Here is a 12,489-nt window from a genome sequence, read left to right on the forward strand (position 1 = left end):
GGAAACAAGAGTGTTCCTGTGGCTCTCCCCAGTCCCTACAATAATCCTACCTTGCAATCAGGAGAGTCCTGAGCCCTGCTATAGGTGGCTTTTGAGGTCCTGGATGCAGAGAAGGGGGGTCGGGGGGGGATGTAAGAAAAGGGCTTCTTTTGGGACTACGCCTCCTCCTGCCACCTTGGTGTCCACCCCTTAAACTCCTGGGGACAATCAGACTCCTGGGAAGGTTCTGGGGAAATCCCTGCTCAGTGACAAGCCAAAGGCCCACCGCAATTGGTGCCCGAAGACCCCACCCCCTTCCTGGGCGGGACTCTTAGCAGGGATTTCGGAGTGACTTGTGGCCTCAGCGGGAGCCCTGTGATCTGGCTCCTCTGATCTCGCCCTGCAATGGTGCCTTTGCCTCGGCTGTGCGCGCTCTGGGGCTGCTTGTTGTTGACAGCGGTGAGTGGCTTCTGTTCTAACCTCCAAGGGGGTTAGGGCTTTGAGAGTGAGAGATGGAAAGAGGAGACAAGACTTCGGGGATGATAGATCTTCCTAGTTGATTTGGGAAAGGCGGGAAGCGGTGAATAGGATGGGCAAGATCTCTCGGGTCTTGACTTAAAAAAAAAAAAAAAAAAAAAAGAGGTGGATGCTCCTCTTTCCTCCCAGAAGGTTGGGATTCTGTTCCAGGTCGTCCACAGAGGAAGCAAAGGGAGGACGTTCCTACACTACGGTGCCTGGACAGCCTTATCTGATCCAAGCCCTGGCTCAGGAGCTGACTACAGAGACTGGAAAGGGTTAGCAGACAGGAAAGCCTGGCTAGGGGAAGGGGCGGGTCTGGCCTGTTTCCTGTCACTTTCCCATTGTGGACAGATGTCTGCCACCTGTGGTTCTCTTCTCTTAGCCAGTTGGGGCCACTTTGCCCAGGGAATCTTGTGCGAACAAGGCCCTATTTACTTTTTAGGTAAGGGGTAAAATTTACTAACCACCATACCCATATCATAGCCAAGCCAATCTAGAGAAATTCCCAAGTTTGTGCCTCTGCCTCTTGAACTTAAGATGGTCCAGGAGACACCCTGAGGAGGAGGAGGAGGAGGAGGAGAGGGGGAACAGGTTTAGAACCCAAGAAAGGATAAAAGAGACCAGACTAGGTTTCTCAAGGCACCAGAAGGGCTCAGGCCCAATCAAGCACTTCTTGATCTCGGGGATTTTCAGAAGCCAGCACTTGATTCACTTTTGGTTTAAATGCATTTCTGCAGTTCCTCATTCTGGAGCCTGGGAATCCCCTGACTACCTGAGTCTCATCCCCTCTCTGGCCAGGCTCCCCTTGCTTTCAAGCATGGTAGATTCTTTTTGGTTGGAGACAGGGACTTAAGTACTTCAGGGGCTTTGAGTTGTCTATGCAGAAAGGTGTCGTGTTTCAGGACTGGTTTTCTGTAGCTGGAACAGTCAGTGCTCTAAGCACATACCTATCAACCAGCCCATGTCATCTATCCCAGATTGGCCTGGAACTTATGATCTAGTTGAGGATGACTTTTCTTTTTTTTTTTCTTTTTCTTATTTTTGTTCATGCACGGTTTGTATGTATGCATACATTTGTGTGGGAACACACATGTGCTTGCATGTGGTGGCCTGACGTTCACCTCATGAGTCATCCTTGGACACTCTCCCACCTTACTCATCAAGACAGGGTCTCAATAAAGCCAGAGCTCCCCATAGGGCAAGTCTCACTCGACAGCTTGCTCTGGGGATCCCCTGCTTCTGCCTTCTGAAGCTGCAGTTACAGGGAGGCCACTACAAAGACCTGGTGTTTGCACGTGTTTCTGGAGATCTGAATTCTGGCCCACACATTTATATGGCAAACACCTTAAGAGTTCAGCCATCTCTCCTGTCTTTGAATCTCTGATCCTCCTGCCTCCACCCGCCTAGTGCTGGGACTACAAGCATGCACCACCATGCCCAGTTTTATGAGGAGCTTAGAATTGAACCTAGGGCTTCGTGCATACTAGGGGATCAGTGTATCAACTGAGCTGCATCCTAGCCAGAGTGTAGATTCTGACGGTAGCCTTCCAAGGATCACTGTGTAGGTTAGCGACAGGAAAAGAGTGGAAGTGAGAGAGTTACCCTAAGCCGGGGGCTCCTGTCACAGACGTTGTCTAACCCCATCAGGAAACACAGCAGAAAACACAGATACTTACATAACGATTCAGAACACTAACAAAATAACAATTATGAAGTAGCAACAAAAATAATTTTACGGTTGGGCGTTACCACCACATGAAGAATTAGAAAGGGCCCCAGCTTCAGGATGGTTGAGAACCACTGCTCTAGGCAACGACCTTTAGGGAGACAGGACGCAGGAAGAAGATCAGAAGATCGAGTGCGAGAGAAGTGGATGGGAGCCTTTTGGGAGGGATGGAGGACGAGACAGCAGCGTGATGAAGGCTTGTCTGGACCGCCCAGAAGAGCAAAGTCTGCCCTTGTAGGCCCTACTCTGGGCTCCAGGGAGGGGCTGGGCCCTGACAGAAATAGCAGGCGCTCTTTACTGACCTCTTCCTGTGCGTGAGGCCATGAGCCAGTCTGCATATCGCCTTCATTTGATTTCTCCCAACGTCTCTGTTACACGGATGACCAAAATGAGGCTCAAAAAGGGGAGGGGTCTTACCCCAAGTCTCTCAACATGGATATGAATCTATCTATGTCTGCCTGGCTTCTGAGCCTTCCACTCACATGGCAAGGGGTCTCCAAGCTGTGGCTCTGAGGGGGCTGATGGGTTAGGGTTAGGGTTAGCCTCTGTGGAGGGGGCTGATGGGCCATCAGAGGGAAAAGTGTCTTTTCAAAAGATGCCATCCCGGATGGATGTCGGATGTCGGCTGTTCTAGAGGGAGGGTGGGAAGTCTCCGGGAGTGCTGCCTGGGGATGATGTCCTGTTGGGGGCAGGTACTTTCAGGTACATTTCATTAAGTGATTTGCTCAGATACTAGGTTCAGTGAGAGCTCTCCATTTCCTGGATTCTGGACAGTCAGGCAGTCACCAGGGCACAAGACATCCATCATCTACATGTGCTGCTTAAAGTGGCCATTTTCTGAGCACTGCCTTGGTAGCCTGGCAGGCCACGCACCTGTGTTCTCCCACTTCTCACAGTCCAGCCTCCAGGGCCAGTGTTATAATCTCTCTCTTTTTTTTTTATTTTCGAGACAGGGTTTCTCTGTGTAGCCCTGGCTGTCCTGGAACTCACTCTGTAGACCAGGCTGGCCTCAAACTCAGAAATCCACCTGCCTCTGCCTCCCAAGTTCTGGGATTAAAGGCATGTGACACCACCCCCTGGCCTATAATCTCATTTTAAAGGTGAGAACACAGGGCTAGAGAGATGGCTTCGTGGGTAAGAGTGCACACCGGCTGCCATAGCCGCATTGGGCTGGTACATAAATACAACAACAATAATAAAAACAAATTTTTAATGATGAGGAGACACAGCCTAAGGGAAGCAAACTCGTTAGTATGTGATACAGAGTGATCGGCCCCGCTCTCAGATGTGGGCTCCACACAATCCGTAGCCGTGGCTGTTTCTAAAATGGAACCTGGCTTTAAGGAGCGCTGTACAAGCCAGAGGGAGGGATAGCTCTGCAGTTAAGAGCGTGCAATGCTTGGAGAGAACTGGAGTCAGATCCCCAACACACACCTTCCGCAGCTGCCAACCTCCTGCAACTCCTGCTCCCCCTTCTGAGGGCACCCACACTCACACATGCTCACAGCCATATATCTACCTATAATCAAAAATAAAATAAATCGTGTGGCTAGAGAGATGCTCAGAACACTTGTTGCTCTGGGAGAGGACCCAGGTTCAGTTTTCTAGCGCCCAGATTTGGCCCACAACCATCCCTGACACCAGTTCCAGGGAGTCCAGTGCCCTCTTCTGACCTTCAAGGGCGCCAGGCATGCATGTGGTGCGTATTCAGACTACAGGCAAAAACACTTGTATACGTAAAATAAACAAATTTAATTTTTTTTTTAAGTCTTGAAAAAAATCACCCTCGGGCTCGAGAGATGGCTCAGCGGTTAAGAGCTGACTGCTCTTCCAAAGGTCCTGAGTTCAAATCCCAGCAACCACATGGTGGCTCGCAACCACATGGTGGCTCACAACCATCCGTAATGAGATCTGACACCCTCTTCTGGTGTGTCAGAAGACAGCTAGAGTGTACCTACATATAATAATAAATACATCTTTTAAAAAACATAACAAAACAAAAAAACACCCTCACCTAAAACTTCAAGGATAGGGTTGTGGCTGAAGCACGTGCCATACAAGCCTGAGGACCTGGATTCATTTCCTGGAACCCATGTAGTGTGGAACCCATGTAGTGTATTAAGATGTGGCAGAAGTCCCACATCCTAATGCTCCTACAATGAGACAGGAGGTAGAAACAGGGGAGTCTGCAATCTTAAGACTCCTACTGTGAGACTGGAGGTGGAAACAGGAGAATCCCAGAAGTTTTCAGCCAGCTAGCTGGGCATATATAACCAAGAACAACAAAAGGGTTGTCCACTGAGCTCCATACACTTTAGTTATGTCAAGTGCATGCTCCAAGTCCCAAGTAGGGTGATGGGCATTGTGTGTGCACACACATACCAAAAACACAGGGCGATGGGCATTGCGTGTGCACACATACACCAAAAACACAGGCCCACTTTATGCTTCTTAAAATATAGCTTTCACACTCTAAAAACAGTTTTCATTACATTTATTTATTTACATATTATTTGTATGCATGTACGCATGTGTGCTTGAGTACCACAGCGTGTGTGTGGAGGTCAGAGGAAAATTTATGGAAGCCGTGTGGTTCTTAGGGACTGAACTCAGGTCCTCAGTCTTGGCAGCAAGAGACTTTACAGCTGAACCATCTCTCCGGCACTTCTCTCTCTCTCTCTCTCTCTCTCTCTCTCTCTCTCTGTTTTGTTTGTTTGTATCTTTCTTTTTTTTTTTTTAAATATTTTTTCAAGCTGGGAAGTGGGGCACATGCCTCTAATCCCAGCATTTGGGAGTTAGAGGCAGGTTGATTTCTGACTTTAAGGCCAGCCTGGTCTACAGAGTGAGTTCCAGGACAGCCAGGGCTTCACCCTGTCTTGAAAAAATAAAAAAAATTTTTTTCAAGTTTTTTTTCTTTTAAGATTTATTTATTTTATATGATTATACTGTCACTGTCTTCAGACACACCAGAAGAGGGCATCAGATCTCATTACAGATAGTCATGAGTCACCATGTGATTGCTGGGAATTGAACTCAGGACCTCTGGAAGAGCGGTCTGTTCCCTTAACCGCCGAGCCATCTCTCAGCCCTGTTTGTATTTTTCAAACTAGGAAGTGGGCTCATACCTTTTCCCCTACAGTTTCATTGTTCTTTAAAAAATACTATTTTGCTTTTATTTCATGTGAATTGGTGTTTTACCTGCATGTTTGGCTGTGTGATGGTGTCAGATCCCTTGGATCTGGAGTTACAGATAGTCGTGAGTTGCCTTGTGGATGCTGGGAATTGAACTTGGGTCCTCTGAAAGAGTAACCAGTGATCTTAACCATTAAGCCATCTCTCCAGCTCCTAGCAATCCTTTTCTTATTCATTTAAAAAATTACATTTATTTATTTATTTATTTATTTATTTATTTATTTATGTGTATACATGTACACACAGGTTAGATGCTAACTGTTTTGTTTTTGTTTTTGTTTTTTCTGAGACAGGGTTTCTCTTGTGTAGCCCTGGCTGTCCTGGAAGTCATTCTGTAGACCAGGCTGACCCTGAATTTAGAAGTCCACCTGCCTCTGCCTCCCAAGCGCTGGGACTAAAGGCGTGCGCCACCATTGCCTGGCTAGATGCTAACTTTTAAGAGTTGGTTCTCTCCTTCCATTATATGGTTTCTGGGATTTGAACTTCCAGTTGTCAGGCTTGGCAGCAAGCCTTGAGTGGCTGAGCCATCTTGGTCCTTAGTTTTCCAAGGAGCAAGTCTCTGGAGCTAGATCATAGTTAATGCCTTCTTTTTCTTTTATTTTTATTTATTTATTTATTTATTTTGAGACAAGGTTTCTCTGTGTAGCTTTGGCTATCCTGGAACTCACTCTGTAGACCAGGCTGGACTCACAGAGATCCACCTGCCTCTGCCTCCAGATTAGATTAGAGGCTTGAGACACCAGCTTGGCTAGTTAATTAATGCCTTTGAAAGACTTGCTATTAACCCCCCCTTCCCCCATCCCCCGGGCTTAAAAGTAAAATGAAGACCAGACAGAGTTAAAGATCTTAGCATAAGTAAAGCCACGAGTCAAGGCTTAATAGCCCTGGTACGAATCTGCCCAGTGTATTTTTAGGGTTTCTTTTAATTTATAGGAAGTGATACTAGCTGTTCTCTTGAGACAACAGTAGAAGATTTACAGTTAAAAGAAGTGTGTTTAAATTAGCTAGAAGCAGCTCCCAGCATGGGTGGTGTCCGGATATTGTAGAAACAAATGTTGAGAGCGACGTGTTGAACGCATTGAGTCCCCTCCCTGTGGGACCCTGTTCAGTGTGGCCCTCTGTGGATTGATTCTTACCCTCCTGGTGGTAGGGAGCTGGGCACAGAAACTAGGGGTGGGGGGGGGAGGGGGAAGGGCTGAGGCCAGCTTGAGCCAGCAGCCTCAGGATGGACTCTGGAGGAAGAACTGGAGTTCTCCTTCCCTGCTGGGTCTTTGGCAACACGGAAGAGTCCTGTGCATCTGTTCTCATTAGAGGGTTCTGAGTTCTTGCTTTGCAAGATGGCAGAAAGACTCTATTTGACAGCAGAGTGAGAAAAAAAACCAAATAGACCTCATACTGTGGGGGCTCTCTTTTCTGCTTTGGATTTCCACAGCGGCTACAGCCTGTGTCTTGGCTAACTTTCAACATGCCTGTCAAAGATCCCTTCCAGCTGCCCACTTCTGTTTTTAGGTCCATCTAGGACAGTGTCTTACGTGCAGTGACAAACAGTACCTCTACAATGGCCAGTGCTGCGATTTGTGCCAGCCAGGTAAGATGCTAGCCCTCCTGCCCCGTGCCAAGACCCCTTCCCTTCTGCTTTGCTGGCGGATGCAGACCCCATATATGGACTGTGAATTCAAATCTAAAATGACCCATTTCCTACCTCTTCCTTGATGCCAGAATGCCCCAAGCTCTCCCGTCTCTTCCATCTTCTTTACTCATGTAGGGTCTGAGATGTGCATTCCTAAGCTCCAACCCCCTGTCCCCTCAGCCCTGGCTTCCTGGGTCATAGGATTAGCCCAACCTGCCTCATATCCTCCTGTTTTTCAGGAAAGAGAGTGAATAGCCACTGCACAGCTCTTGAGAAGACCCAGTGCGCCCCGTGTGGCTCAGGCGAATTCTCAGCTCATTGGAACATGGAGATCCGCTGTCACCAGCATAGACACTGCGAACTCAGTGCGTGGGGCTGCCTGGGAAGGGGTAGTTAAGAACTGGCTTGATGTTCTCAACACTGAAATCCCTCTGCTGTCAGTGGCCAGGGTCTGTCCTGGTGAGCTGGAGTCCGGGTTGAAGGAGCTAGTGTTGATCGTTATCTGTACTGGGAAGAGTGAGAAAACCAGCAATAGAATGTGAGGAGTGGGGTCCTTGCTGCAGCCTGGCGGGTTTTCCCATTCTTCTTTCTCATCTCCGCTCAGATCAAGGGTTTCGGGTTAAGAAGGAGGGAACCGCAGAGTCAGATACTGTCTGTGCTTGTAAGGAAGGTCAACACTGCACCAGCAAAGATTGCGAGGCGTGCACTCCGCACACACCCTGTGGCCTTGGCTTTGGAGTTGTGGGGATGGGTAAGCGGCCTGCCTTGGGGAAACGGCTCTGTGGGTGGGAGAGAAGAGCTGGGGGTGAGCTTTGAGCCTTTGACCTTCAGAAGCTGAGGGCAGAGAAATTGCCACCTGGGGCTGGCATCTTCCAGTTAACAGGACATGGGGCTCTTTCAGATTCTGACCTGGGCTCTGGGCAGCTTCCTGCGGGGTTGTGGCCTTCAGGGGCTGCATTGCACTGGGGTAAGGAGCTGAGGGCAGGTGCTCTTGTCCTGCCCTGCTGGTCTGCTGGCTCCCTTGGGAGTTAGACATTGTGGTTTGCTCATGCATCCTCCCACATCCTCCCAGCCACTGAGACCACTGATACCATCTGTCATCCCTGTCCAGTCGGCTTCTTCTCCAATCAGTCATCACTTTTTGAAAAGTGTCATCCTTGGACAAGGTATATAAGGATCACCTCTCCCTAACCAATAGCAGGGTGGGTCCTGTCTCAGTCTCTTTAGCCACCTGCTGTTCAGTCCCTGACAACCCCCACCCCCATGGCCTCACTCACTGGTGAATGTGACCTTGTGACTGGCCTAAGGGATACTTTGTGCGGTTTTTCTAGCCTGCTTTTGCTTAGTTAATAGAGCCTGTTGATCTTCGTATCTTCTTGAAGTCTCTCTTCTTAGAGCATCCTGAAACCCCTATCTCCCCTTTTCAGTTCAACTTCTTGGTGGGTATGTGTATGTGTGTGCACGAATACATGTGTGCACATACATGTGCACATGCATGTATGTGCATGTATATGCATGTGCGCATGCATGTGTGTGCATGTATGTGTCAGCTAGTAGCTTGGTGTGTTGCTCCTCCGGTACTGTCCACCGTTTGTTTTTTAGAGAGTCACAGCACTGGGGTTGCAACCACTTGCCACCAAACATGGATTTTGTGTGTGTGTGTGTGTGTGTGTGTGTGTGTGTGTGTGTGAGTTCTAGGGCTTGAACTCCTGCCCTCAGGTTCACAGTGTTTCCCTGAGTGAGTTATCAATGTCCCCAGCCCTTCTGGACTCTTACTTGTGTTTGTCAGGCTTTGTCTGGGTTCTCTGACCACTTTTTTCTACCTCCCCTTGGCTGTCTTATCTACATTTATGGCTCTATCTCCCTCTGGATCTGCCGTTTGCTCCCCAGATAGTCAAGTCCCACTGCTGAGTGTAATGGATCACCAGCACCTCAAACTCTACATTCAGAATGGGCCCCTAGCCAAGCCCTAAGCCCCAAGTGACAGGCAGGTTCTGGCTCCAGGCAGTCACACACACAGTGAGCTGCCCACCCTTGCCTTCCCCTCCGAGTCAGTCAAGCCTGTCACATCTGGGAATCCACTTCCTTACTCTCTAGAGTGGTCCTGTGAGTTTGTGCCTCCTCGCCTCCTCGCTATGGTGTGGTGAGCGCTCTGTCTCCTCATAGGCTCCCTGCCTCTGGTGTCTCCCTTGGCTGCTTTGCACCATGCTGCCCCTGTGAGCCCCTTTTGGATCATGATTTAAAGCACTCCATGGCTCTCTGCTGCCTTTGGGAGAACGCCCAGACTCCCTGGAATGGGGCTGGGCCTTCCAGCTACATTTCCTGTCTCTCCTCTTCACACCTTGCACCCTGTACTAGCACCCCTGGGCACATTGTTTACTCTTTTGCTTCAAAGTCTCCTGTTTGAGAGAAAACTTAAAACACATGCCCCGTTCTGTTTTTTATGTTTCACATTTAATGTTTTTTAAATGGGCAAACCTGTCCCCTCAGGCTGTTTCTTCACTACTCCTTCAAAGAGAGAGAGAGAGAGAGAGAGAGGGAGAGAGAAAGAGAGAGAGACAGAAAGAGAGAGAGACACACACAGAGACAGAGAGAGAGAGACAGAGAGACAGAGTGACAGAGACAGAGAGACAGACAGAGAGGTGGGGGTGAGGAGAGGGGAGAGGGAGAGACAGAGAGACAGAGAGCCTCTGCTAATAAACAAACACATTGACATACCTCTCCCCTCTGCCATGACACACACACACACACACACACACACACACACACATACACCCCAGTCTTCCCTGGTGGGTTTAGCTGATCATAGAGGTTGCTGTCCTGGAGTCAAATGTGCAGTGCCACACTGCCCCACTTAGCTGGTGCATGCTGCTGTTTCAACTTTTATACTCTTTGGGGTCCCTTCTGATTTTTTCTGGGGACCCTCCAAATCTGCCTCAGTCTGTGTGAGACCCTTGGCTTCTTATTGGAGATTGGGATGCCCCTACTCTCAGGAGGTCTCAGCTGATCTGTAAAGGTGCTGAGGCCATTTCTCACACAAGAGCATGCACTTTTTCTGAAGCCTTTCTTCCACCACATCTGGGTTTCCCTTTGCCATGTTCACCTCTGTCCACTCCTCCCAGGACCACCCACACATACCTCACATCTCACTCCTGCCTCTGGATGCCCACTCTGCTGCACTGTCTCCTCCAGGAGCTGTCTAGGAGCAGGTCCTCTCACCAGTCAGGTCATCTGGCTAAGTGCCAAGGTCACTCCATAGCTGTCCGCAGTTGCCCTGCCCGGAGCTGCTCACCACCACTCTTGTCACCATGTGACTTCCCTCCTGTCACACTGTACCTACATAGCTGGGTCCAACTTTCCCATCCTTCAATGCCTTCTGATCTCCCTTTCATGGAGAAGTCTTCCCAGAAGAGCCTGAACCCAGAGCTTTTTAACAGGACCATTTTGCTCTCTGTGGGGCGATGGCCACATCTGGTCCACATCTGGTCATCTTTCAGATGCTGTATTTGGTGAGGGGGCTGTTTCTGGCATTTAGTTAGTGGCAGCAAAGGTGCTGTTAAATATTTTGTGAAACACAGGACATCCCCCAGCACAAAATACCTGTAGATGCCAAGGTTGAGAAGCCCCACTTTAGACCAAACCCATCCCCTTCCCTTCCTGCCTTCTTTACCATCTACACTCCTGACTATCCCCATTTCAATATGGCTGTAACCTTTCCTTTCTGTGGGTTTCTGTTCTTCTTCTTCTCTTAGTGATCATCTTGGGATGCCACACTGTAAGTCACTCAGTGAACAAGGACTTGCCGCTTGCTGGGTGACTCCCCTGGGTTTGGAAGTCTTATGGTGGGGAGCCCTGTTTCTGTCTCTTTGTTTCTCTCTCTGCATGTGTGTGTACATGCACATATATGTGTACACATGTGTCTTTGTGCAGCTGTAAGGATGAGATGGAGGTCGTACAGGAAGGAACGAATCAGACTGATGTCGTCTGCGGTGAGTTCAGGGGAGAATGGGCCTTGCCAAGTGTATGGGAAGCAGGGAACTGGGGAGAGACTGAGGCACACAGGAATATTGACTGGGGTAGACGTGAGAGCAAGAGGCAGTTTGGGGTATAGCTTAGCTCCTGTCTTGGGAGCTGGATGCGTCACATCCCTGTCTGATCCTCAGATCCTTCAACTGTGAAATGGGTTGACAGAAGCTCCTTCCTCCCTTACCTGCGTGGTATAAGTGTCTGGCATTGGGATTTTGCATTTTGGAAAGTGCTGCCCCTTGCTTGAGGTTCAGGTACACTGTGACAATGTTGCCTGGTAACCTCAGTTTGGATGCTAGGATGTGAAACTTGACCAGCCCCCATGGATCACACACTCAGATAACAACAGAGACCAGGCCACCATTGAAGGAGTGAAGACAGAGAAGGGGAAGAGAGGTGGGTCTGGTGAGCTGGCCTGTCAGCGTAGCTACTTAGGAAGCTGAGGCAAAAGCTTTGTAAGTTCAAGGCTAGCCTAGGCAGCTTAGGAAGACACTGGTTCAACATAGAAAGAGGGTTGCTGAGATGGATCAGTAAGTTAAGCTCTTGCCTGATGGCCCAGCTTCCATTCTCAGTGTCCGTATAAAGATAGAAGGAGAGGACCAGCTCCTCTGACTGCTGCATGTACCTCATAGCACATGTGTGTGTGGACACATCATGCACACACATCATGCACATACATCATACACACACATCATGCGCACTCATCATGCACACATATCATGCACACATCATGAGCACACATCATGCACACATATCATGCACACACATCATGCACATACATCATACACACACATCATGCACACATATCATGAGCACACATGCGCACACATCATGTACATGCACACACAATAATAGTAAATAAAAGTTTAAATATGTTTCTAGGACTGGAAAGGTGGCACTTGCTGCTCTTACAGAGGACCTGGATTTAGTTCCCAGCATCCACGTCAGGCAGTGTACAACTGTCCATGACTCCAACTCCTGGGGATCTGATGTCTCTGCTGGCACTAGGCACACACATGGTACAAGTACATACCTCTAGGCACTTCCAGATACACATAGATTAAAAATAGATATACATTAAAAAAACCTATCAAAAAAGTAACAAGAGGGCTAGGGCTTGTGGGGGTCCAGCCTAGTAAAGCTCCATGGTAGAGCAGTTGTCTAGCATGTGTGAGGTCTTGGGTTAGACCCCCACATTTGTCTAGCATGTGCAAGGTCTTGGGTTAGACCCCACCACCACTTGTCCAGCATGTGTGAGGTCCTAGGTTAGATCCTCACACTTGTCCAGCACATGTGAGGTCCTAGGTTAGACCCCACCACCACTTGTCCAGCATGTGTGAGGTCCTAGGTTAGATCCTCACACTTGTCCAACATGTATGAGGTCCTGGGTTAGACCCTACCACCACTTGTCCAGCAT

General features: G+C 48.9%; 1 protein-coding gene across 3 annotated transcripts in view; it reads left to right on the forward strand.

Annotated features, from left to right (window-relative positions):
* The first annotated feature begins 303 nt into the window (after positions 1–303).
* Positions 304–12,489, forward strand: part of Cd40 (CD40 molecule) — a 15,808-nt gene continuing 3,622 nt past the window's right edge. The window contains exons 1-6 of one of the 3 annotated variants that reach the window (XM_031372742.1): positions 304–438; positions 6,926–7,004; positions 7,286–7,411; positions 7,651–7,797; positions 8,119–8,212; positions 10,977–11,035. In XM_031372742.1, the coding sequence (XP_031228602.1) occupies positions 385–438; positions 6,926–7,004; positions 7,286–7,411; positions 7,651–7,797; positions 8,119–8,212; positions 10,977–11,035 (559 nt within the window). In that variant the 5' untranslated portion in view covers positions 304–384. The remainder of the gene's footprint in view (positions 439–6,925; positions 7,005–7,285; positions 7,412–7,650; positions 7,798–8,118; positions 8,213–10,976; positions 11,036–12,489) is intronic. The other 2 variants (XM_031372743.1, XM_031372741.1) reach the window with 2 other exon arrangements.

This window comes from Mastomys coucha, unplaced genomic scaffold (genome assembly GCF_008632895.1).
Source record: "Mastomys coucha isolate ucsf_1 unplaced genomic scaffold, UCSF_Mcou_1 pScaffold15, whole genome shotgun sequence".
In the NCBI taxonomy this organism is placed as follows: domain Eukaryota; kingdom Metazoa; phylum Chordata; class Mammalia; order Rodentia; family Muridae; genus Mastomys; species Mastomys coucha.